At 37.9% G+C, this 24,131-nt stretch overlaps 1 protein-coding gene, 1 long non-coding RNA gene and 4 pseudogenes across 4 annotated transcripts; 4 read left to right on the forward strand and 2 right to left on the reverse strand.

Annotated features, from left to right (window-relative positions):
• Positions 1 to 163: 163 nt before the first annotated feature.
• LOC104737764 (TATA box-binding protein-associated factor RNA polymerase I subunit B-like) lies at positions 164 to 2,497 on the reverse strand (annotated as a pseudogene). The gene is made up of 3 exons (XR_015578011.1): positions 1,269 to 2,497; positions 1,049 to 1,182; positions 164 to 877 (listed from the first exon to the last, which is right to left on the reverse strand). The product of XR_015578011.1 is annotated as a TATA box-binding protein-associated factor RNA polymerase I subunit B-like (transcript).
• Positions 2,498 to 3,093: 596 nt separating this feature from the next.
• On the reverse strand, positions 3,094 to 4,902 carry LOC104737763 (uncharacterized). The gene is made up of 3 exons (XR_759785.2): positions 4,575 to 4,902; positions 3,915 to 4,193; positions 3,094 to 3,695 (listed from the first exon to the last, which is right to left on the reverse strand). It is a non-coding gene; the product is annotated as an uncharacterized LOC104737763 (long non-coding RNA).
• Positions 4,903 to 6,110: 1,208 nt separating this feature from the next.
• LOC147930057 (uncharacterized) lies at positions 6,111 to 6,992 on the forward strand (annotated as a pseudogene).
• A 101-nt stretch (positions 6,993 to 7,093) lies between these two features.
• Positions 7,094 to 7,888, forward strand: LOC104738578 (uncharacterized). The gene has a single exon (XM_087480851.1). It carries the CDS (start codon positions 7,094 to 7,096, stop codon positions 7,886 to 7,888), a length of 795 nt encoding a protein of 264 aa, XP_087336977.1.
• A 1,293-nt stretch (positions 7,889 to 9,181) lies between these two features.
• LOC104738579 (DNA-directed RNA polymerase I subunit 1-like) lies at positions 9,182 to 18,621 on the forward strand (annotated as a pseudogene). The gene is made up of 20 exons (XR_015578404.1): positions 9,182 to 9,357; positions 9,448 to 9,617; positions 11,196 to 11,358; positions 11,459 to 11,776; positions 11,967 to 12,059; positions 12,155 to 12,322; positions 12,505 to 12,667; positions 12,840 to 13,027; positions 13,261 to 13,521; positions 13,732 to 13,820; positions 13,954 to 14,101; positions 14,191 to 14,409; positions 14,623 to 14,963; positions 15,042 to 15,186; positions 15,314 to 15,707; positions 15,946 to 16,144; positions 16,233 to 16,501; positions 16,676 to 16,816; positions 17,055 to 17,659; positions 17,768 to 18,621. The product of XR_015578404.1 is annotated as a DNA-directed RNA polymerase I subunit 1-like (transcript).
• Positions 18,622 to 19,331: 710 nt separating this feature from the next.
• LOC104738580 (protein RRP6-like 2) lies at positions 19,332 to 24,112 on the forward strand (annotated as a pseudogene).
• Positions 24,113 to 24,131: the final 19 nt, after the last annotated feature.

A 24,131-nucleotide genomic window follows, 5' to 3' on the forward strand; every position in this document is an offset into this window, starting at 1 on the left:
GGTTTAGGTTGTAACTTGTAACTATAGATTGAAACTCTGCATATGTGACTGTATACTACCAGATGATTCAAGACTATGTGTTCTGTGTGGACGACAAGACTGTCGATAGTGTGTACTTGCCTAGAGTTATGAGAAATGAAATGAAATTGCAAACCACGTCAAAAATTGCAAAACCGCATTCTCCTGCCGAAACAGCAAACTACATTCTGTCTCCAAAAAAATGTTCTCACAAAACTTAGAATAAAAACTCTTTGTCTAAATTAAAGAACGCCGTCTTAAGCAGACTTATCCATATCGTTACTGCTTTTTTACCATGTAAGATTCCAAATCACCTACTTCTATGTCCTTGTGACAGTAAACAGTTTTCTCAGATTATCCATCACTGATTCTCTATAACAAACAAAGACCATCATTACATGCATGATTGAATATTTTTCTCCACCCAAGCCAATCTTCTCTCAAAGCTCAGCACACTTGTATGCATATTCCTTGCGTCAATCTCAGCGACGATAGCACAGACCCGTAAAAGAATGTAGTAATCCGCGTGAGCCGCGTACATCAGTGCTCCATCATCTTTTTTCCTCAAATATTGAAGATAGTCTAGTCTCTTTACCTTCACGCGAGGCGGTATGTATCTGAACAAATTGTCCCCCATGTCTGTCATTAGTCTTATTATCGCTTTCTCCTTGTCGTGATTAATATGATTATCTGGTGATGGCGGCTCATCACAATCGCTTTTTCTTGAACGACGACTTCTACAAAAGTTGTTGTCTCTATCCCTCAACTTGTCATCGTTCAAGGACATTTGGTTAAGTGATAAATCATCTTCGTCCCAGTCTCTTTCCCTCTTGGATGGAATCCCAGACAATTCGAATTCCTACAAAAATGCATGCGTACGTGTAAAAGAGATGGTTTATTAAGATTAAGAAATCATTTATCGTTTATTATCTAGTACTAAACACAATTCAACTAATAAAGAAAACAATCTGCAGAATGGTCAATTCCAATTATGCAACAGTATAATTTAAAACATAGACAGGTTTTTCACCTCGTCTACCGGGTTGTAACTATTCCACAGATGATCAACAGTTCTGTAAGTGTCATCAGCTGATGCTTCTACTAAGCCAGCAAACATCTCGTTTCGCCCGTGCAATAAATATGACATAAGATCCTTTTCATATTCTGCAAAAGGAGAATTAAGGACAATTCAGTAAGCTTAATTAGGATATAGAGAGCATCATCACGTCGATCGGTAAAAAGGAATCTACCATTAACGGTTTCAGCAGCGACCTCCTTGTAATATTCCGTTTCAAGGTTTTTCAAAAGCTCCACAGTGTCAAATTCTTCAGTTGCTTTCGATAACTCTGCATCCACCTCACTACTACTAACATCATCAAGCAAACCCCCCAAGCTCCGTTCCCAAACACCAAAACCATTGATGTTATAAAGCATCCGAATAGCTACGATAATTATAGACATGACACAGACACGAGTGGGAAACCTGAGCTCGTTCTTGGATAGATACAAATCCGAAGGCATTGACCAGTTCTGTAAGAGACATACCAGATCAAGAAGAGCCGCCTTTTCCTTGGGAATAATAATAGACAACCGCTCTAGATAGTTTGAAGCAATACCATAGAAATTCACAGGAGGCAAAGGCAAACCGATAACATCGGCAATGGAAGCGGCTTGAGCTTCCAATCTCTGAGCAGAAACAATCTGAACAGGCCTAAACATTACGGTGGCAGACACAGGACACGCAGGTGATCTCTCTCCCATTAGCTATCGAATCTTGAGGAAAGAAGAAAGGTAAGGAACATCTCCTTGCCGTGCCCATCTCGCTAAATCAGTGGGGTAGAACTGGTGATCCTGCTTTGTGGCAAGCAAGGAAAGATATCGCCAGTGAAGACGATAAAGGCAGAGACTTTTTAAGCAGACTTACCCATATCGTTACTGCTCTTTTACCATGTAAGTTGTGAGGTTCTTCTTCATCTTCTTCGGCTTTACTACCTTTACGCCGCCGCCGCTTAACCACCTTTGATTGGAGCAGCTCGGAGTCACGAATAGCCTTATCAGCCCAATCATCATCGAAGACCTCTGAGAGAGACACAAACCGTAAGCAGATGGGTCCGACCAAACCTATAACTAATGGCGTCACTTTGAATTTCTCAACCAACGCCTCGCACTGATAAGTTATCATCATCAGTAAACCTTTGACGTATCTATCTCTGGTCTCCATGTAATAATCCTCGTAACTCAATTTGATTATTGGCTCTGGCTTTCGTGGTCCTTCACGGCGACCGTGTTTTTTTTTTTATAAATCCCGCCGCCGCCGGCTCCGCCCAAATCTTCGCCGTCGACGTCTGTCTGGATAATACCTACCGCCTGACTTGAGCATTGTCGGCAGTAAAAATACCCATCTTCTCCCTCTTCAAAGGTGTCGTTCTCGCACATATCGCAAATCATCGTCGGAGATGTCAGATTTTTGCGTCTCTTCTTCTTCACGCGTTTTAGGAGAATTTACAGTACTACTTCTCCCAAGGTTAAAATCTCTGTTGGGCCTTCAAATTTTTTACTAATAAATGGGCCACCGAACGGAGACTATCAAATTTTAATTACTATTAAGTCATTAGAATTCAATTCATTAAGTGAAAAATACTTTTTGACCAACAAAAAAAAAGTGAAAAATACTTAAATAGGCTTTTCTATATTTGTTTTATTTTTCTTTTTACAAAAAGTACTATATGCTTTTGTGGCGAATCTTAACCACACCATTTTTCCTGAGATAATTAAAGTATTCAGAGGTATAGAAATAGAATTAAGGATTTAACAATGAGATGTTTGAAGAAAATATAAAAAATGTTATAATGTGGATTTCTTTTGAACTGTGCTTTTTTGGAAAGCTTATTCGCCAAAGAGATGTAAATCAAGGCACTCAGCTTACTAGTTTGTCAACACTTTGAGAACGATTAATTAAAAATACATTTACGATTAATTAAAAATACATTTAATCCTTAGTCCCGCGACACATTCCTATTATCATGGGATTATTAGAACCGTTTGTGGTAATAAAAAAAAAAAAAAAAAAAAAAAAAACGAAACATCATATATATAGGATAGGAGATTATAGGTAAAGTTTATGTGTCACTAAACCAACGAAACAATGTCTCTTTTTTAAAAAAGAAGCTTTGCTTTTTAATAATATCTCGACAGCCAAATAAAACCAAAAGAAAAAAACATGGGGAAACTCTAACAACTCTTGTCCACGATCGTCATCATGAATCATGTCTTCTCTTCTTTACCCCAAGCTTGAGAGGCACTGGTAAGGTGGCAAGTGCAATCGATTCCTCACACACGAATATGCAGCCAAGTTCCTTAAAATACGTCCTCAGTGCTGATGTACTCAAGCCCAGATCTTTAGCTATGTCTTCTGGGTCGGTCTTGAACTTATCCACATGTAGGGTGAGCACAAGAACGTACTTTATCAGATGTTTGAGTTTAGCAGCAGGTATCGTGGGGCTGAGGGATCTTCTATTACGGAACAATGTCACACATTTCTGATAGATCCTACTAGGCAAAAGATGGTTCTTAGCAAGAGTGGAAATGCTCGATTCAGGCGAACTCAATTCCTTAAACCTAATCAGATGGGTCAGGAGTGATAAGATACCAGAAACCATCTGCTTCTCAAACTCGTCCTGCGAATGGAACAAATGAAATCAATCCGAAAAGTAATGGTCCAAGCTGTAAATGAAACTATTGAGAGTCAAATCTAACTATCTACAAATACAGAGGGCCTCTTCTATTCGATTTACCTTAAACAAACAGGTAAAATATGGGTGCAAGCAAAGAGTTAAGATATACCATGTATATGTATATGTATGCTTCCATGAAAGTATTGACAGTCAAATCTTTACCTTGATATCTTTCAAGGTGTATAATCTGTTGCGCACAAATAGGGGGTAACCGTCGATGTCGGTCGCAGGTCCTTCTTCCTTCTGCAGAAGCCTACTAGTAAATATCTAGAAGGAAGTCCAATTCTTCGTTTTCGATGATTGCTTCAATAGGATAAGCTTCACTTGGAAACCTTGCTTCGATATTAAAAGGAGGACCGCGACTTCTGTCTAAGACGGGTTTGGGTTTCTTCGTGGGAGCTGCAGGGACAAGAGGACTCTCCGGCGCAGACATGTCTTCTTCTGCATAGAGAGAAACGCATTTATCAAACTGAGCTCTTGATATTGATTTCCAAATACGTGTACTAGTGAGACGAAAACAAGATGCAAATGCTATCAGAAAGACTGATTGATTCCACTAAGCTCCGTTATTAACAATTTCTTTAATTCGAACTCTTTGGCTACAAATCTGTATATCTGCAATCTAAAACTTCAAGCCTATATTCTTTAGAGTAAACTATTCTTCTTGATGACACAACCCAAATTCAACTCTCAACTCTCAAGCATCGTCTGTTTTTTCATTAATTCTCGAACTTTCTCATTAAAACAGACCAAATATTGTCTACAAGTGCAAACTAAACAAAAACAATCAGAAACAGGGAGCAGAAAAATTCAAGTTTCAACCTTATCGTGAGCAATCGAAGCACCACAAATACGACCAGCCGCCGCCCGCTAACTCGCCTATGTAACCGGCTGGTCCCGGTTTACCACAACCTGAAGCCTCTGCTTCGACTCATCTCCTTATCCCTGTAAACCGTAACCCTCGGAGGTCCTTTGTCTTCGGAATTTTGGATCGTATCCTCCTGTATAGCTAACAACCGGAGGGACTCTTATCAGAATTCTCTAGCGATCTACGAAACTTCAATTACCCTAAAATGGGAGAAACTGGGGAGCTCATAAAGTGTGGTAAACCCTAAAATTGATCGAGGATTGTTTTGGAAAAGAAAAGAATATATACGCCGTTTACTATTTTTACTTTTTTTTCTTTTGGGAAAGTTACTAGATTACCCCCATTTAAGGTAATAATTGTTAAATTAACTCTTAAAATATTAAGGTTAATTGGGTTATTTTCATGTCTAAAATCTTTTTTAGTGTTTTGCTAGGAATAAAAAAAAATACCATAATATCTTTATAATTTTTTTCCAGTGATTAGGAGAAGTAAAATTACAAAATCTGTGGTATGTGGTGATAGATTTATTTGACTGTCACAGATTTTTTTTTAAAATAGCAGATTTATTTTGGTCGACAGACTTATAAAAATCAGTTGTGATAATTTTTTTTTTACGGCTGATTTTTTTCCAAACGACAGACTTTTTTTTAACGACATAACAAACTTGTTATTATTTCTACCGGTTTGTTATGTGGCCGACTTTTTGTTTTAATTGTTACTGTTTTTTTTGTTAAACTAAATATTTGTTGTAACGTGGCAGATTTTTTGAGAAAAAAAAATTACTAGTTTGACGTTTATTGATAACAGATTTACTTTTAGTTACAACAGATTTTAATAATTTTATCAATAATCTACCGATAGATAGCAGATTTTTAATCAAAATTTAAAATTGCTAGTTTGACCTACACTTTGTAGCACGTTATGGTAGATTTATTTTATGTTATGGCATGGTTTTTTTTTCCCAAAAATCTGTCATTTGTTGACAGATTTATTTAAGGAAAATAAAAATTGCTGTTGTGACAGTTTTTTTGTTTGTATGACACATTTTTTTGGTTATGACAGTTTTTAATTTTTATATAGTGACATATTATTTTTTTGAACTATATAATGATAGACTTGTTTTATAGTTCCAGATTCATAGTTTAGATTTTTTTTGAACTAAACATTGACAGACTTATTATAGGTGTGGCAGACTTTTTATTTTAGTTTCTATGTATGTCACGTAAACATTAAATTTTTAGGGTTTTCCCTAAGCAGTTTCCTATTTTTTCTCCATTTTTAGCACGACGGCGCCCCTATACTCCATTGAACATCGTTTTTTCCTTTTGGGTTCACAGTCAATTATATTTCTCCTTTTCGATCTTCTAAACGATTTTTTTTTTTTGGGTTTAGCATGGATCACGTGATTGTGGCATGTGGCAAATGGATCTATGATGAAGTCAAGTGGTTGTTTGTTGTTGATAATAAGAGAGGGGGGTCGAATTCTAGACTGTAACAACCAAATGAGTTACAATGATTGTATCCAATTGGTGTATGAAGATTACGGTTTGGATGAGAAAGTATATGATATTGGGTTGAGCTACAAGATTTCGAAGGTGTTATTACAAAAGTTACCGAGCGATACACCACCAGTATTTATCACCAATTCTCGACAGTTTCATGGTTTTCTAAAGCAATTGAAGAGCGACACACTTCGACTTTGTGTTGAAGTGACGGCTAAAGTTAGGAGTGGATCGAGAAAAGAGCCAGGGATGATAATTTGTTGGTTGAAGTAGATACTGAATTTGCTGACAGAGACATTACTAAAGAAGATTCAGAAGTTGACGATGAAGAAATGAGATTTGATTACTGTGATGATTCTGATGGAACAGTTTCTGATGATGAAAATTTTTCCTTGTATGGGATTCCACCAGAAGAAAAAGAATAACCTACTGCTATTTCACCAAATAAGAAGACAAGTTCAGGTATATTCATTGAAGAACAAAAGGAAGATGATAATTATGCAAAGTTAGAGTTGTCTTCTCTTAATTTGGTTGTTGGTCAATGTTATGAAACAAAGAAGCATTTGGAGACACGATTGCAAATACTAACCGTAGTAGAGAAGTTTGATTACTATAAATATAAATCGAACCCAAGGTTGCTAATTGTCAAGTGCTGGGTAAAAGGTTGTAAGTGGAGGGTGAGAGCTACAATATTAAAAGACTATCCAAAGTTTCATGTGCGTGTGTTTATTTCACAACATACATGTTCAGTGACAGAGCGTTCTTCACGTACCCAACAAGCAGCTCATGAGATTGTAGGAGCATTGTACAAGGATTTCGTTGGTGGAGTTGGGCCGAAGGTAGTGCCAATGCATGTTGCAGAAGCGTTAAATAAACGCTTTCAGATCAAGGTACATTGCTTGGTTAATATTTAATATTTTTAACACAGTTTTAGTTTGTATAACGTTATCATAATAATTCGTTTTGCACAGATGGAATACTGGAAGGCGTATCGGACACTACGACATGCTCGTGAATTGGTCAGGGGTAGTCCAGAGAGTGGTTATATGCAGCTAAATACTTACTTGTACATGTTAAAGAGGGCAAATCCTGGAACATATACGCAACTTGAACTTGATGATGCTGATAGATTTAAGTACTTGTTTCTAGCATATGGTGCAAGCTTGAATGAATTTCCTTTCATGAGGAAAGTGTTGGTTGTTGATGGTACTTTTTTACAAGGAAAATACAAAGCGACACTTTTGACGGCCACAACTCAAGATGGCAATTTTCAGATATTTCCAATAGCATGGGCCGTGGTTGATACAGAAAATGATGAATTATGGGACTGGTTTTTCTATCAACTCCGGTGTGTGATACCAGATGACGAAGGTCTAGCCATAATTTCTGATAGGCACAAATCTATTGGAAAATCAATTAAGGAGGTTTATTCGAAGTCTAGCAGGGGAATATGTACATACCATTTGTACAAAAATATATTGGTTCGATTTAAAGGTCGGGAAGCATTTAGTTTGGTTAACAAGGCGGCGAATGCTTACAGAGTAGTCGATTTTCAAACCATTATTGATCATATTGAAGCTTTGAATCCTGCACTTCATCATTACCTTGTCCAAGCTGATGTGCGACTCTGGACACGTGCACATTTCCCTGGTGATAGGTACAACTTGCTTACTAGTTACATTGCAGAATCAATGAATAAGGTGATGTCACACGCTAGAAGTTATCCTATCCAGATTTATGAAACTAAAAGCCACCGATTATTTTGAGGACCACCGAAACAATTGAGGAGCAAGATCTGCAACAAAAAGGGGATAAATTAAACAAGCCAAAAATCGAGAGCACCACCGATTATAATCAACCCGAAACTAAATTGAATCCAAACAACATGCAACACATGATACTTACCAAATCAGACCAACAACAAACTCCTCCGTTTCGGTTCTCTAAAAATTCGCCGGATTATGTTTGTGGTGAAATCGAGAGAGAAGGAAGCGGTTGTAACAAAGATTCGACTGCGCCAACAAACAAAAAAAGGAGCAGCGGTGGTGATTAGGGTTTTTATTGCCAATATGAGGTAAAATTTGTTGCAATTGACCTCTAGCTCGCCGGCGAAGTGAAAGATGCAAAGAGAGAAAGAACCAAAGTTCTTTTTTTTTTGTTAACTGTTCGTCGCAAAAAAAAAAACTATGATCGATGAGAAGTTTTTTTTCTTTGTTATATTTTTCTCATTTTTTTTTTGTTAAATACTATTGAGTAATGGGGAAAAAAAACTTAGCCTTTTTGGTCTTTTTACTAAAATGTTGGGTCAATCTAGTTCTAGTACAATTCCAAGAGTTAAACTAGTAATTATACATCATATTTGTGCCAAACTGGGTAAATCTCACTTTTTCTTTCTTTCACTCGCCTAGCTAGTTTTTACTTTTTAGAGAAAATAATAATGACCGAATTTTAAAAAAAAACTAGTATACAACTATTTTAAGTTTTTAACTATCATATTTCAGCACTACATGAAAATTGAAGATTCACGTTTTAAAACTAAATTATACTCATTAACTAGTTTTCCTCGACACTATAATATATATTTAGGTTAAATTATTCATATATGTGTTTCATTGTGTGGTCTTAAAATTCTAAACTTTATTATTTGATTAATTTCTTTTTAATATATGTTCTAGACATTACAATGTATTTAATCTGAAACTAAAAAGAAAAAGGAAAACAAAAGGAAAAAATCTTATAAATTGTAGAAAAAAAAACTTCATTAGCCCAAATCATCCCCTATTATTAATTCGGAAGTATATCTGGCAAAATAACCTTTTATTCATAAGATTTATATAATTTAAACATTCACCATTTGAATAAACATTAACACTTGAAGTTATTATCTGTAATATTTACAACCGTATGCCATTCACAAACCTTTGTCCAAAAAAAAAAAAAAGGGCCCACTTCTTCTTTCCCGCCATTTTGACACAAGAAGGTTTGAGGGGTATTTTCGACATATACAAGATTTTTGTTCATGGACTAGACGAAGCAGAGTGTTAGATAAAAGAAGAAATAACATAATTCTGTTTAAGGAATTAACTGCATGATTAGACAAAGCAGAGGGCGATTAACACACGGAGAAACAATATAAAAGCAAAGGGCGATTGAGAAACCCTAATCGAAGAAATCTGAACTCAGTCGCACAGTTTACTACACACCCTCAGAAGCGAAAATGGACAGTGAAATTCAGGTTTGCTCGAGTTTTAGAGGCTCTTTAATTGTTTTCCGTGGTGTTTTTTGGTTCTCTCGCTTAAGAAGTTCTCGGGGTTTTGTTTTCCAGGAATGTTCCCAGGTGGTCGAATCTGTTAGATTCAGTTTCATGACCGATGAAGATGTTCGAAAGCTTAGTGTACTGAAATTTGACAATCTCCATTTAGGCTCTAAGAGGAGGCCTCATAGACGGGGTAGTCTCAATGCTTTGGTACTGGGTCCTCCAACCATAAAGCATCTGTAAGTCTTCTTCAATTTTCTTTTAATCATATACTCATTACGAAGAATGATCTCACAAAAAAAAAAAATCTTCATACCCTACTTGGTTGGTCGTTTTTAAGCTCTGTAGAACTCGCCTGTTTATGAACTTTTTTTTTATAAAGACGTTCTTTAAGATTTCTCCTCTCGGCTTGGAAATGTTGATTCCAATTGTAACTTCTTCTTTTTCTTGGATAGGGATGATAGAGTTTTGGCTAGGGATAATACACCATTTCTGTTGGAATTGGCTATTGATCTTTTGATCATGTTGTTTGCTGTCCCCCGTGGATTCTCTTTTCTGTATGTTATTTTTTTGGTTTTGTTTGCTGATCTAGAGTTAAATCAATAACCCAAAGCACACTCAACCACGATCTAGTGGTGTCGTCGTAGCACTTTAGGGTCGAATCCACAGAGACCAAGCGATGCACTATGAAACTATAAAGATCAAGTATAGCTAAAGCAATAAGAAAGATTGTGTTTCAAGTAACCAATCAAAGGCAGAATTTAAATGAAAGTTTGTAAATCAAGTGAAGGTATTGGGCGTAGGGAATCAGTTAGGAGCTATGATCACTTATTCAGATGATAAATTGGGAAAGCATTAGACACCATTCTTGAACTCAAATCCCGAATGTAAAACTAACCTACTGTCGCAGCATTAGTTTTCTATGCAAGGAATTGATAAATCTCTAAACCGTCGTTTGAATCTAAACAATCCTAGCAAGCAATAAGTTCAAGTTTGATTATGTTCACAAGGTGCCTCAACTTCAATTGTCGTTGGCTAAGGATCACCTTGCTCACCTATGTTCTTTCAAGTAATTCAACAACACTTTTGATGCCTAGATGAATTTAACCTAAGATCATAAACTAGGTAGCTAATCTAGTTTAAGCAATAAGAACAACAATAGGTGAAGAACACAATAGATCAATCCCAAATCTAACAACCTAAGTTAGAAAATCATAAAACCCCCTTTGAAACCCGAAACCCAATAGATAAACTACTTAGACATGGAGAAACAGATACAACAAATCAAAGATGAAGAAAACATGTTTGAATTGCCAAAGAAGTAAAAAGGGTTCAGAATTCTTCTCCAAAGGGTTAGAAAGGATAAGAGATCTTCTCCCAGGCTTAAAAGTGCTCAAAAACGGCGTAGAGTAAAAGTTTTCTTTCTAGGGGTCGAGCTCCGTGCTTAAATAATAAAATAAAACCCTAAAAAGTCGGTTTGAAACGAAAAAGGAAAGATTGCATCGGGCTCGGGATCGGTCGATCCGAATGTGGATCAACCGATCCAGGATGCTTTTTCTGTGTTCGCTCCATCTGCTTGCTAGTCCGATCAGTCTTCACCAAAATGACTCCAGATGCTTGTTTTCATCCCCAAAACACTCAGTTTCCTTCAAAAGCAACCTAGAACCTGTACAAACTCATAAAAGACTAAAAAGACTCTATAAGCACACTTTGACTCAATAAAAGACTCAAAACAAACCTAAAAACTATGGTTAAAACCTATAAAATACAGACACATCATTTGCCTAATCTAAGCTTTCCTTTCGCTCTTAATGCAGTTGTAGTCATTGTGGTTATTTGGAGGGACATCGTTGTCCAGGACATTATGGGCATATCAAGTTTGTCTATCCTGTTTACCATCCTTTGATGTTCAATCTTCTTTACAGTTTTTTGGAGGTGACCTGTTTCTCCTGTCATCACTTTATGGCAAAAAGGAAAAAGGTAAAGATTTATATGATGAGTTTGATAGATTTGTTTCTGATTCAACACTTTCCTAATTTGCTTCATGTTTCCTTTCTCTTTCTTCTTCTTTCCATTTAAGGTTGAAAGATGTGTTTCTCAGTTGAAACTAATTATCAAAGGTGATATTGTTGCCGCTAAGCAGTTGGGTTCTTTACCCATTGATCCATCAAAAGAATTTGAAGATATACTTGCCGCTAAGCACTTGGATTCTTTGGCCCTTGATCCATCAAAAGAGTGCGAAGATTCTGACATGGGAAACCAGAGATGGACCTCTCTTCAGTTTGCTCAAGCGACTCATGTCCTGAATAAATTTTTGAGGTCGAAATCAAAGAACTGTAAGAATTGCAAAGCAGCAAGTCCTAAACTAGAGAAGCTTATGTTCGGATGGATTTGCGTGGTATGTCCTTGTGAAAGTTGTTGGATATTTTTGTATAAAAAATTTCTTCTTCCCAAGTAATTAATTGTATTATGGAATGCATTAATGAGAATTCCCGTTTCCACCACCACACTTGCATTTTTTGTTTTTTATCTGCTTTGTAATCTTTCTATGTTATGCTCCTTGATATCAGTGTCATCCTTTTAAACAGGCAGATGGTACTATTCAGGAAAGAGAAATAAATTTCAAAATATGTGAAGAGCTATTAGAGCAGAAGGATAGTAGAGACCTTTCGCCCCTTAAGGTTTGCGTTTCTCTGATTTGGTTTAACTTCATTATTAGGTGTGACCAAAATTTTCCACGTTCAGAATTTCTTGATATCATGTTATTCCTTTTTAGGTGAAAGAACTGTTAAAGAATCTGTGGAAAAATGAGTATGAGTTTTGCTCCTTCTTTGGTGATCTTTGCCAGAGTGGATCTGAAAAAAATGGTCACTCTATGTTCTTTTGGAGCGTGTTCTCGTCCCTCCTAAATATTTTCAGACCTCAAACAGAAGAAGGCGATAGCGTAAGTAGTTCCTTACTAATGACTCTTGTATTTTCCTAGCTTATTTTTGGAGCTCATGTTCATTTTAATAACTGTTGGAATTGCCTCCGTGGGTCACTTTTCTTCTCTCAATTGTCTGATGGTTGTTCCCACTAACTCCTGTATGTCCGTCCAGAAGTCTCTTATAATTTTGTTTCTTACAGGTTAATCAACATCCTCAAACCTTAAGGCTACATGCAGTTTTACAATATAGTATGGACCTCGGGAATGCCCTTACTAAGAGATTAGACCCATCCAAGATAATTTACAGATGGATGAATCTTCAAAAATCAGTCAATGTCCTGTTCGATTGCAACACTGCCACAGGTTAGCTTCTAGCGCATACACTTGTTTGAGGTGCATCCATTTCTATGAGTTTCCTCTCTCTCTTTTTTTTCTTTTTCTTTTCTACCTATAAGTGGCAACTGGCTGCCCCATCTGTCTATCTAGCTTTCTTGTATTGGTGTAGACTGACTGTTATGTCTGATTTCCTTAACAGTTCAAAGCCATAAAGAGGGTTTTGGAATTTGTCAATTGCTGGAGAAGAAAGAGGGTCTACTTCTGCAAAATATGATTGGAAAGAGAGTGAATGATGCTTGCAGATCTACTCTATCTCCAGATCCTTATATCGCTGTCAATGAAATTGGCATTCCTCTTAGCATTGCTATGAAATTGACATATCCAGAGGTATGGTTCACATATCAATATTTTAAATGTTTCTCAAGTTTTGCACTTGTCATCTGACACATAAATGCTTACCTAAATTTTTGACCAGTAATCTTGGCAAGTGGCAACAAACCCTCTTTGTAATGTTGGTTTCCTACTAGATTTTGCGTCATGTCCACTTTTTTCGTTACTGTGTGCTGATGGTGTAACTTTACGTTTGTTTGCTGGTAATGGATGTTAATGTATTGCTGCAGGCGGTAAGTACTCATAATGTTGAAAAGTTAAGGAGCGCTATCAATAATGGTCCTGATATTCATCCGGGAGCAAAAACTTACCAAGACAAAGATGGTAGTGTGGCGCTCTTTGACAGAAAATTAAGAACAATACTTGCAAGAAAATTATTGTGTGCACAAAAACCCACTACAGAAATTGGGAAAACTATCGATAACGACTTTAGAGGTGAAATTATCCGTCGACCTATGCAAGATGGTGACGTCGTCCTTGTGAATCATCAGGTGTGGGTGGAGCTGTTTTATGTTATTAATATTGCTTATCTAAAATGTTTCTCAAGTTTTGTGAGGCCTTTAACTATTTAGGCGATATTGGAAAGAGACTTGTAGGTTGTGGAAATTGGTTTTCCCAAATGTGATAATCAAGGGCATTGTACATTTGGTCTGTAATTCCTTTGTCTGTGTTAACTGTTTATTTTTTTTTTTTCATGGCAGCCAACATTACATAAACCTAGCATTATGGCGCACATCGTCCGCATTCTTAAAGGGGAGAAAACACTTCGTCTCCACTACGCAAATTGCAGGTAGACTCCATTGATATAGAGAATTCCGTCTCTCCCAGATTTCATTGTCTACCTTGTCTTCCATGTATTGGTTGATCTTCCACATTCATTTTCTTGAATCTCAAGACTGAAGTAAAAATTTCCTTTGTTCCAGTGCATACAATACAGATTTTGATGGTGCTGAGATGAACTTGTATTTTCCACAAGATGAGATTTCACGTGCTGAAGCTTACCATATTGTCAATTCCAACAACCAGTATGCCAGACCTTCTAATGGTGGTCCACTTCGAGCTTTAATTCAGGTTACCCAAGCTCTTTCTTGAAATCCTTGTACACGAATTGAGTTGTTTACCAGTGATATTCATCGACGCTGCACTTACTTGATTAACAGGATCATATTGTCAGTTCCGTTTTGCTTACTAAAAGGGACACATTTCTGAAAAAAGATGAATTTTATCAGCTTCTCTTCAGTTCTGGCGTGACTGACATTGTAGTCAGTTCTTTTTCTGGAAGATCTGGCAAGAAAATCACGGAATCAACTTCTGATGTAGAACTATTGATAGTCACGCCTGCTATTTTGAAACCAGTGCCTCTTTGGACCGGAAAGCAGGTAATCATAATAGTCACTCCTGTTTAATTTTTGATCTGTTTATAATTTTGCTGGTGTCTGACCAAGCTGGTTTTCCCCACATGTGGCTATGCGCCTTGGTTATATACACACTGTATATTCGGATTCCTGAGTAGTTGCTTCAGTTACTAAATAACTTTAGGCTTTATGCCTCTCTTCACATGAGCTAATTTTGTGGTTATGCTTCTCTACTAGGTCATCACTGCAGTGTTAAATCAGATAACCAAAGGTCACCCGCCATTCACAGTCGAAAAAGCAACCAAACTTCCAGTTGATTTCTTTAAATGTAGATCAAGAGAAGCAAAATTAGATAGTGGAGAATTCAACAAAAAGAAGCAAGACATTGACAAGTCGTGCACACAGGATCTTAATGAAGATAAACTGCTCATAAAAAAGAATGAATTTGTCTGTGGTGTGATTGACAAGGCTCAGTTTGCGGACTATGGGTTGGTTCCACTGTGCATGAGCTCTATGGTTCAGATGCTGCAGGAAATCTGCTCTCCGCTTTAAGTCGTCTCTTAACGGTCTTTCTTCAGGTTTTCTCTCATGAAGCTGATCATTTATTATTTATTACAGAGTTTTGTATCCTGAATCATTGTTCGAACATCTTTCAGATTCACGGTTTCACCTGTGGAGTTGATGATCTTATTTCTTTGAAAGAGATGGATGAAAAGAGGAAGAAGCAACTTCAAGAATGTGAACGAGTCGGTGAAAGAGTACTCCGTAAGACCTTTGGCATTGAAATTGATGGACAGATAGGTATGTTTCACGGCAAAGTATGTACTGCATTAATCTGCACATGCTTGCCAACATGGTGAACCACGTTTTCCAAACTAAAAGTTTTAAATGTTTGGAGAAGGAGGTTAACAAGTTGTATTCCTAAAAGACAGATAGCTTTTCATCATTCTGATATATTTACTTTTGTTCTTTTCAATGGAGATTGTTAAACTGGATCTTGGGTGGCAGCTCTAAACATATGGTGTTGTAGCCACACAATTAGCGGAGACTGTAAAAAATTAGCAAAGATTTACATATCTATAGCCATCGTTTCTTTCTCATGTATTTGACTTGGAGCAGGTTAACTTCCAGCAAATCTCTTCACACCTTGGCCAACAAGATTTAAAAGGAAAAAGAGTTCCTCGAATGGTTTCCGGGAAGACATTACCTTGTTTCCATCCATGGGACTGGTCCCCTAGAGCTGGGGGTTTCATTAGTGACAGATTCCTTAGTGGTCTTCGCCCCCAAGAATATTACTTCCATTGCATGGCTGGACGCGAAAGGTAACTAGTACTTTTCTGTTAAACTCAATTGTCATTTTGCTCTTTAATATAAATTCTCTGTTTCTTACTTTTAAGAGTAGTTTTTCCAAAATTTATCTTCTGTGTAGAACTTTTATTTGGTTGAAGGCCTTCTGTTGTAATCCCTATGATATTTCCGTTAAGAGTCGGTCACCGCATGAGCTGTTTTGTCTATCTTTGTTATGGCCCTTGAAAACACTTAAAACACTCTGGTTTGCAGGTCAGTTGATAATGCAGTGAAGTCATCACGTAGTGGGTATCTGCAAAGATGCTTGATAAAAAGTGTTGAGAGCCTAAAAGTCGAGTATGATTGTACTGTCCGGGATGCTGATGGGTCCATCATTCAGTTTCAATATGGTGGATATGGTGTGGATGTTCTACGGTCTAGCTTCATTGGAAAGTTCAAAGAACTGGCAGTAGTAAGCATTCCTTTTTTTGGAACAATTTAGCCTTCTCCTTATCTGCTCTTGGGAAACATGTCTGTTATATATATTTATTATGGTTCAGAATCAAGATATAATCCACCAAAGATGCGGTGAAGACATGCTATATGGACACAGTAGTTATATCACTGATCTGCCTAGTACTCATAAGAAGGGAGCTGAGAAGTGTCTAGAGGCAATGCCTATAAACGAACGTATTGCTTCTAAACTGGTGAGACAAGAAGACCTACTGAAGCTGGTGAAGTTGAAATTCTTTGCAAGTCTCGCCCAGCCAGGGGAGCCTGTAGGGGTACTTGCTGCCCAATCTGTAGGAGAGCCATCAACGCGGATGACGTGAGTTATTTTCCTTTCTTATGCTCTGGTCTTGCTAATCCTTCCACAGTTGCAAATTACGGACTGAATCACGTTGGTGCTAAAACTTTTGAGGATGCTTGCAGCGTTTGTGTATGCTTTTGCATCCTTCATGAAATATTTTCTTATAAAATATTTTTCTCTGTCGATTTACAGGGTGGATACTTTCCATATTGCGGGACGTGGAGAAATGAATGAGACACTCGGAATTCCACGTTTACGAGAGATATTGTTGACTGCTGCGGCAGACATCAAGACACCAATAATGACATGCCCGTTGCTGAAGGGTAAAACAAAGTAAGTTGGATTAGTTACGTGGGGCTCGTCGGCTACTTTCATTAATAACACTGAGAAAATAGGACGATGCTTGATGGGTAGCTTCTCTCATCAAAAAAATTAGGCTAGGTTTTCTTTGTTTTTGTTTTGTGATGATATAAAGTACAAAAGTGTAAAATTTTGGCCTGTGGCTGTGAACATCTTGAAAGTATGTCACGTGAACATGTTCCTAACTTTTAATGATCTGTCATTTGTGCAGTGATGATGCAAATGATATTACTGATAAGTTGAGGAAGATTACGGTGGCAGATGTAATAAACAGTATGGAAGTGTCCGTCTATCCAAACAAATTTTATAAGAGTGAAGCTTGTAGTGTCTACGCCAGAGCATTATCCGAAGCACACTGATATCACTGAAGAATACTGGAAAAAGACGATGGCGGTTATGTTTCTGAGGGAGTTGGAAGACGCCATAGAAGTTCACATGAAAAAGCTCCATAGAATCAGGGGCATAAAGGATTTTGTGGAAGACACCCGACCAGAAGCTGGAAATGAGACGTATAACAATGATTCTGTTAGTGGAAAGCAGAGTGAAGATGACGAGGGCGAGGGTACAGAGGTTGATGAGATGGATTATGAGGAAGAATCTGAAGATGAGAAGAACGAACCATCGTCGATTAGTGATGAGGATACTGAGGATGAGAATGCAGAAGTTAGCGAGGCTGTTGAAGAAGGGAGTAAAGAGAAGAGACGGGAATTTGTTAGAGTTGCTACAGACAGACATATCTTCTTGGAAGGCAAAGGAAAGTCATTTGAGGTCCATTTCAAGTTTTCTACAAAGGAGCCTCATATCTTACTTTCTCAGGTACCCGTATTCTTAAAGCTATTGCTCTGGTGACTTGGATGTGTGGAAAGCCCTCGTGTTAAAGGTAGGTCTGTGCATTCATCTTACTTTTTTTTATTTTACATGCAGATTGCTCTGGAAACAGCGCAGAAGGTTTGCATTCAGAATTCTGGGAAGGTCGAACGATGCACAGTGGCTAATTGTGGTGATCCTCAAGTGATCTACTATGGAGAAAATCCGAAGGAGAGGAAAGAAATCTCCAACGATGAAAAGGAAGCCTCACCAGCGCTCTACGCATCAGGAGTTGATTTCCCAATTCTGTGGCAATTCCAAGATACGCTTGACGTCAGGTACGTGTACAGCAACAGTATCCAGGACATGCTTAGCACTTTTGGGGTTGAAGCAGCAAGAGAAACCATACTCAGGGAAATTAACCACGTTTTCAAATCATGTGGTATATCTGTAAGTATCAGACACGTGAACCTCATCGCGGATTACATGACCTTTTCGGGTAGATACCGTCCATTTAGCCGTACGGGAGGAATCGCAGAGTCAACTTCTCCATTCTGCAGAATGACATATGAAACAGCCACTAAGTTCATCATCCAAGCAGCTACTTATGGAGAAAAGGACACATTAGAAACTCCATCTGCTAGGATCTACCTTGGCTTGCCTGTGCTTTCAGGAATTGGATGCTTTGATTTGTTGGAGAGAGTGGAGCTCTGATATTCAGTGCACGTCAGCCCTTCAAATGTTCGTGTCTGCGTGCTCAAAGTGTGACAAGGTTTATAAGTTTGCGCGTTTTAATCACGATCTAATTCTAAACTCAATTATATGTGACAGCACCGGCCAGCTGTCGTTTGAGTTTCTCAACACTCTCTGCTTTGTTTCCATTAACTCCAAAGATAATATTAGAATAAGAACACGTACGAGGGGTCGACCCTCTCGACTCATTCATCTAATGCTTGCATGACGTTAGACAAGGAGACGAAGCTCTTAAATTTTCTCTTTTGAAAAAATAGCTTGGTTAACAAGTTAGTAAGATAGCTTGGTTAACAAGTTGAACACGGGTTTTTCGAATAAGTTTTACATAATATTCAAAAAAATAAATAAAAGTAAAATGAAAAGAGGATTATCTGTCTTCGTTGGATCATCCAATACTGTAATATGCTCATTACTGAGTCATTAGCCTTTATATAAAAGAGAAACAAATTTGAGAAGAAGAAGAGAAAAAAAAAAAAACCCTTTCTTAAAACCCTTACCAAAAGCCAAGACACACACTAATTTCTGATCTCTCTCTCTCTCTCTCTCTCTCGATCGATCGAGCCGAGAATGAGCGATCGTAACATGGAGTACGTCGAAAAATCACCGTCACTCTCAGAACTATCATCGTCTTCTCGTGTGATTCCGGCGAGTAGACATTTAGATTTTCCCTACAACCTAAAGCGCCCCATCGATGACATAGCTGGAAGCTCGCAGCCAGTTCTTGAGACGATCGGTGATCCCGAGCAGGTTTGGGGGGAATCGATGAAGTTTCTTGGCGATGTTAATGCGGTGGACCGGAATGATGAATTTCACGAGAGATTCGATGTTTCGGTGGATGAGTTTGATAAATTTCGGATGAAAGAGGATGAAATTGGTCGTCGTCCTCTGGCTTATCCTGGGAAATGAGTTTCAGAAGGTCCGTGGGAAGATGAAAACACCGGTTGGTAGTGTAATTGCTCGCTGTTCTGCTGGGAACATGACCGGGGGTTCCATTACTGATGTTAAGGGGCTGAGCGGGATAAGAACTTATCCGGTAAGTGGCGAACGTTCATCCTATACATGTACCAACCATAGAGAATCCTCAAGAGGAGGAGTATGGCATATTGGTGAACAGTGCGAATCAACCTTTTGACCATGACTGGTTGGAGTGGAGTGAGGATGGTCAGCGGTTTGTGCATCCATTGGTTAGTGTTCTGCATTTTCAGATTTTTTTTTGACTTTGTGCGATGGCCTTGAAGAAGATTTTCTTTTCTTTTCTTTTTTTTCACTTGACAATCAACCCCAGCAACTGCCAATTTTAAGGCAGAATGTTTCCAATGTAATGTAGAAATAAGATAATTCCGTATCAAATGTGGATTGAAGTATACTAGCATCACCCTCACTCTTAACTGCCTCATTAGGACTCCAGATTCTGCAAGCTTACGGTGTTTTCTTGATGAAAAGATGGCTTGGAAATATACATATGTGCTCTTCACTTTCTTTGGTTTTTTTCTCTATTTTTTTTTTTGGCCTTTTCTTTGCATCTCTCTTCTCTTTTAATATGTTACTTTATAACCCTATGCAGGAGAAACTTTCGATGTTTGACTTCCTTGGCAAAGATGTAATCTAGTTTGAACCTGTTAAGCCCCTTCCCTTACAAGAAACTCCATTCAAGTTTGTCAAGGAACTTCAAGATCTGAAAGCACTAGTTGCTAAACTGCATTGTGTTGACGAGTTTGCGGTAAATTTCTTTTCTAATTGTTTTTCCCAGTCCATTGTGCAGTGCATTAATTCTTTGAAACCAACGTCTTTTGGAATTCTGATAATTCTGTCATTATTATGTTTTTCTCATTTTTACTTGTTCATTCACTCATACCTACTTTCTTGAAAACAATACTTAACCACCAAGGTGATAATACTAATTAGATACGCCCAAAACAGTTCAAACTGCTATTTTCCAAGGCTGATGCCTCTACCCTTCTCTTACACTTGTTTTGTTTTGCTCTGTTTAGGTTGTTCAGGAGCATAATCAGTATCGATCTTCTCTAGGATTTACAAGCTTGATGCAAATTTCCACAAGAACAGAGGATTATATAGTTGATACATTCAAGCTTCGTGTTCACATTGGTCCTTACCTAAGGGAGATATTTAAAGACCCTCATAAGAAAAAGGTTTTTTTTTTTCCCCTCCGGATACATTAATCTCCTTTATAGAAAGGTCTTAAACATATCTCCTGTACTCTGAAACCTGTTCATTCAATTAGGTAATGCATGGAGCTGATCGATATATTTTTTGGCTTCAACGGGACTTCGGAATATATGTCTGCAATCTCTTTGACACTGCACAGGTTTGCTTTTGTTTCAGCTATCTTTTTTTTTTTTTCCGTGATATTTCCTATAAAACATAGGAGATCCATTTGCCATAATATTCACCTTTTGCTACATTGAGTAAGAATTATGGCAACTTGAATTGAGTATCCCGCTTTCTTCCTTTCCTTTTTCTCTATGCCCGGAAAAAATGATGGCAAATATTTTCCCCTCAAGTAGGAAGGTTTTGGTTCACATTTTGATTCTTTCAGGCCTCAAGGGTGCTAAATTTGGAGATAAATGGCCTGGAGTTTCTTCTGCAGCATTTTTGTGGAGTTACCGCAAAGAAAGAGTGAGTACTAGTCCTATCTGGATTTTTTATTTGATTTTTATATTTCAATGCTCTCTGTCCCGTGTCCTTTCACTACTCTTCTGGCATATGTGGACTTGAAGTACTCTCATTTCTTGGATTTCATTGCAGATATGCATGTGAAGATGCCCACTATCTTTTGTACATATATGATGTAATCAGAATAGAACTGCAAAGAATGGGAAAGGATGAAAAGCATACTGACTCTCCTCTGCTTGAGGTAGTCATCATTAAATTATGCTGACAAGTAAAATTTTCTTCTGTATGTTGGTATTTGCACAATACATGTATAGTTGTGTTTGACTGTGTCTGCTTTTTTCGTAATCTTTCTGTTAATTTCCCACACTGGTCAAGTAGGAATTTGTGTGGCTTAAAAATCTTGATGGCATAACATTGTTTCTGGGAAATGATTTGTGGCCAAGTGTGTTGGGTGTATTCTGGTGGATTATGTTTTGTTGTAGGTTAATTAGATTTTCAGTGGTCTTATTTTCTTAGCTGCCTAACCTTAAGTGATTCTCTAGGTTTGCAATATTTGATGAACTGGTCAGTACTAGAGAATCGGTGGCTTATGTTGTACCTATGTGATTTGCTAGGTTTGCGACACTCTTAATACATTTTTTTTCTTAGAGTAACTATTGATGGCATTCGTTCATGCATAGAATAGCTCTTGTCTTTTGTGGTTATTGGCATTCAGATACGTTTAGAATTGGTGATTTAGCTCCGTTCACTCATTAACATCTTTGCTTGTCTAGATTTTGTTACTATCAGTGGATGTATAGCCCCCATGAAGAATATAATATGCCCTTTTGTCGTCTTCAAAATTTGACCAGTTTGACGTGCTGTCTCTTACAGGTGTACAAGCGCAGTTATGATGTCTGCACACAACTATATATGAAAGAGCTATTGACCGAGAATTCATATCGTCATGTTTTTGGGTATGTTATATTTCCTTGAGAGAATCTACATACTTTAGTTTTGTTTCAGTTGACAACGTGTATATGCTTGTTGACGAAACTCGATAATCATTTTGTTGATTCAGTGGGTAAGAATACTTCATAAAATAGAGACTTCTCTTAAGCTAAATTACATAAACACCAATTTTGTTTTTATCAGGCTTCAGGCAGCGGGTTTCAAGGCAACTCAACTTGCCATTGTTGCGGTACGATTTTCTTGTCTGGTGTAATATGCATCCTTACTCCGCTTTTTCTTATACTTATTGAGCTCACTTTAAATTTTTTGCCTGATAGGGGCTTTGTGAATGGCGGGATAGCATTGCACATGTGGAGGGAGAGGGCTCTGGTTACGTATTGCCAAACAAAATTCTCCTTGAAATAGGTATATAGGCAAGAGTTCAATTCTACCATCTGCCACTGAGTGAATTGTTTCGGAAACTCCTAACCTGGCCTAGTGTTTTCTATCATAATAGCCAAGGAGATGCCTGTTAGTGTTGGCAAATTGCGTCAGATGTTGAAGTCAAAGCATCCTTTTATCGAGCGTAATGTCGAATCAGTTGCCATTGTCATCAGGCAATCAATGCAAAATTCTGAAGCATTTGAATCAGCTGCGCAGTTTTTTAAAACTGCATCTCCTGGACCTGTAAGATATCTCTACTTTTTGTTTTTTTGTTTTATGTTTGTAACTGTAAGCTTTCAGTTGAGCTTTATAAGCTAATTGTCGGGTCTAATTGTGATCCAAATTTTTTGTTCTGAAACCTCGTCATCTTATCTCTTCCACTCAGAGCGCATGTGCTGCCTATTGGTCTTATTGTAGGTAATGGAGAATATCATTGAACCTATTACTGAGAGGGAAAACATGTATCTTCACACAGAAGATGTTGATTCTCTGAGTTTGGATGAAAATTCTTTCCAAGTTGAGAGTAATATTGCACGCCTAATCACGGTTGCAGCAGAATATGCTAATGAGGAAGAACCATTGGATAATGAGGAAGAACCATTGGACGAATATATTTCGGACGAGGATTATGATAATGCAAACCCTCCAGATGAAAGTCATATGGTAGTCCCGAGCAGGTCTGCGATAAAACATAAGCTACCAGCTGATTTGTTATCGAGTCTGAATGAGGAGGTGACAACAACTATCACCAGTGAGTGCGCAAAAATAGTTTTGGGTGACGCAAGGTTTAAACTTGTATTGGAAACGAAGCCAGTGAGTTTTTTGCGCCTGTCTGATTCTTACGGGGTAATGGATGTGGTTTGGCGGACGGGAGGTCTACCAGAACACTATACTCTTTCACCTGAAATTAGGACTAAGTTTGAACATGCGAGAGGATATGTTCGCGATCAGGAGCGCCATCAAACTTGTTGGACGTATACTTTATGTGATTCAATTAGTGCTTCAAGAGTACTGCAAGGCTTGGACAAGAAATTTACGCCTCTGTGTACACACTACTTGTGTGAACGTGTATATCCAGCTAAATTTGGAAGAACTATTTTACCTGAAGACAATGGGCATCGCTGCTATGGTGGTGATTTTACATTTGGAGCATCGTACATTAAGCTGCATGGAATCCCGAGAGAAAGACCTGGCCGCCAGAGCTTTGTTTGCAGTGAGAGTCGGCCAATAGCTCAGGATGAAGAACTGATTCACATAGAGGACGTATTTCACTACTATACATTAGAGCAGGCATTAGTTCGTTTGAAAACCGGTCGCGGTCTCGTTTTTGCATCTATGGTAACTTACGATGGTTGGGATAGGCGTGAGATTTTTCGTGGTGCCTTGAGGAAAGGCGCTAAACGTGGAGATCCACATTCGGTACTTATGGTTGACTGCATTATTATAGACGGAGAAATGATTGCTGTGTGCAAAAGTAGTAACGGAAGAAGATTTGGTTTTGATGGATACATTTATGTGTCTCTTGAAGTCATGTTCATCACTGCGGGTGCGACCCGAAAAACCGGGGGAGAAAACAATGGCTGTTTTATAGAGCCACAATATTAGCTATCTGGTTTCTACTCTGTAGACGCGAAAAGAGGTTCCTCTCCACCAGGAATACAAGAGGATCCAGGAGAGGTAGAAAAGAATAGAGTTTTTAAGGTTTGTAAATATCTGATTT

The sequence above is a fragment of the Camelina sativa genome, chromosome 13 (genome assembly GCF_030686135.1).
Source record: "Camelina sativa cultivar CO46 ecotype springtype chromosome 13, ASM3068613v1".
In the NCBI taxonomy this organism is placed as follows: Eukaryota; Viridiplantae; Streptophyta; class Magnoliopsida; order Brassicales; family Brassicaceae; genus Camelina; species Camelina sativa.

Bases quoted from the DNA above. Each gene is read 5' to 3' on its own strand.
- LOC104738578 (XM_087480851.1), top strand. From the start codon at position 7,094: ATGGAATACTGGAAGGCGTATCGGACACTACGACATGCTCGTGAATTG.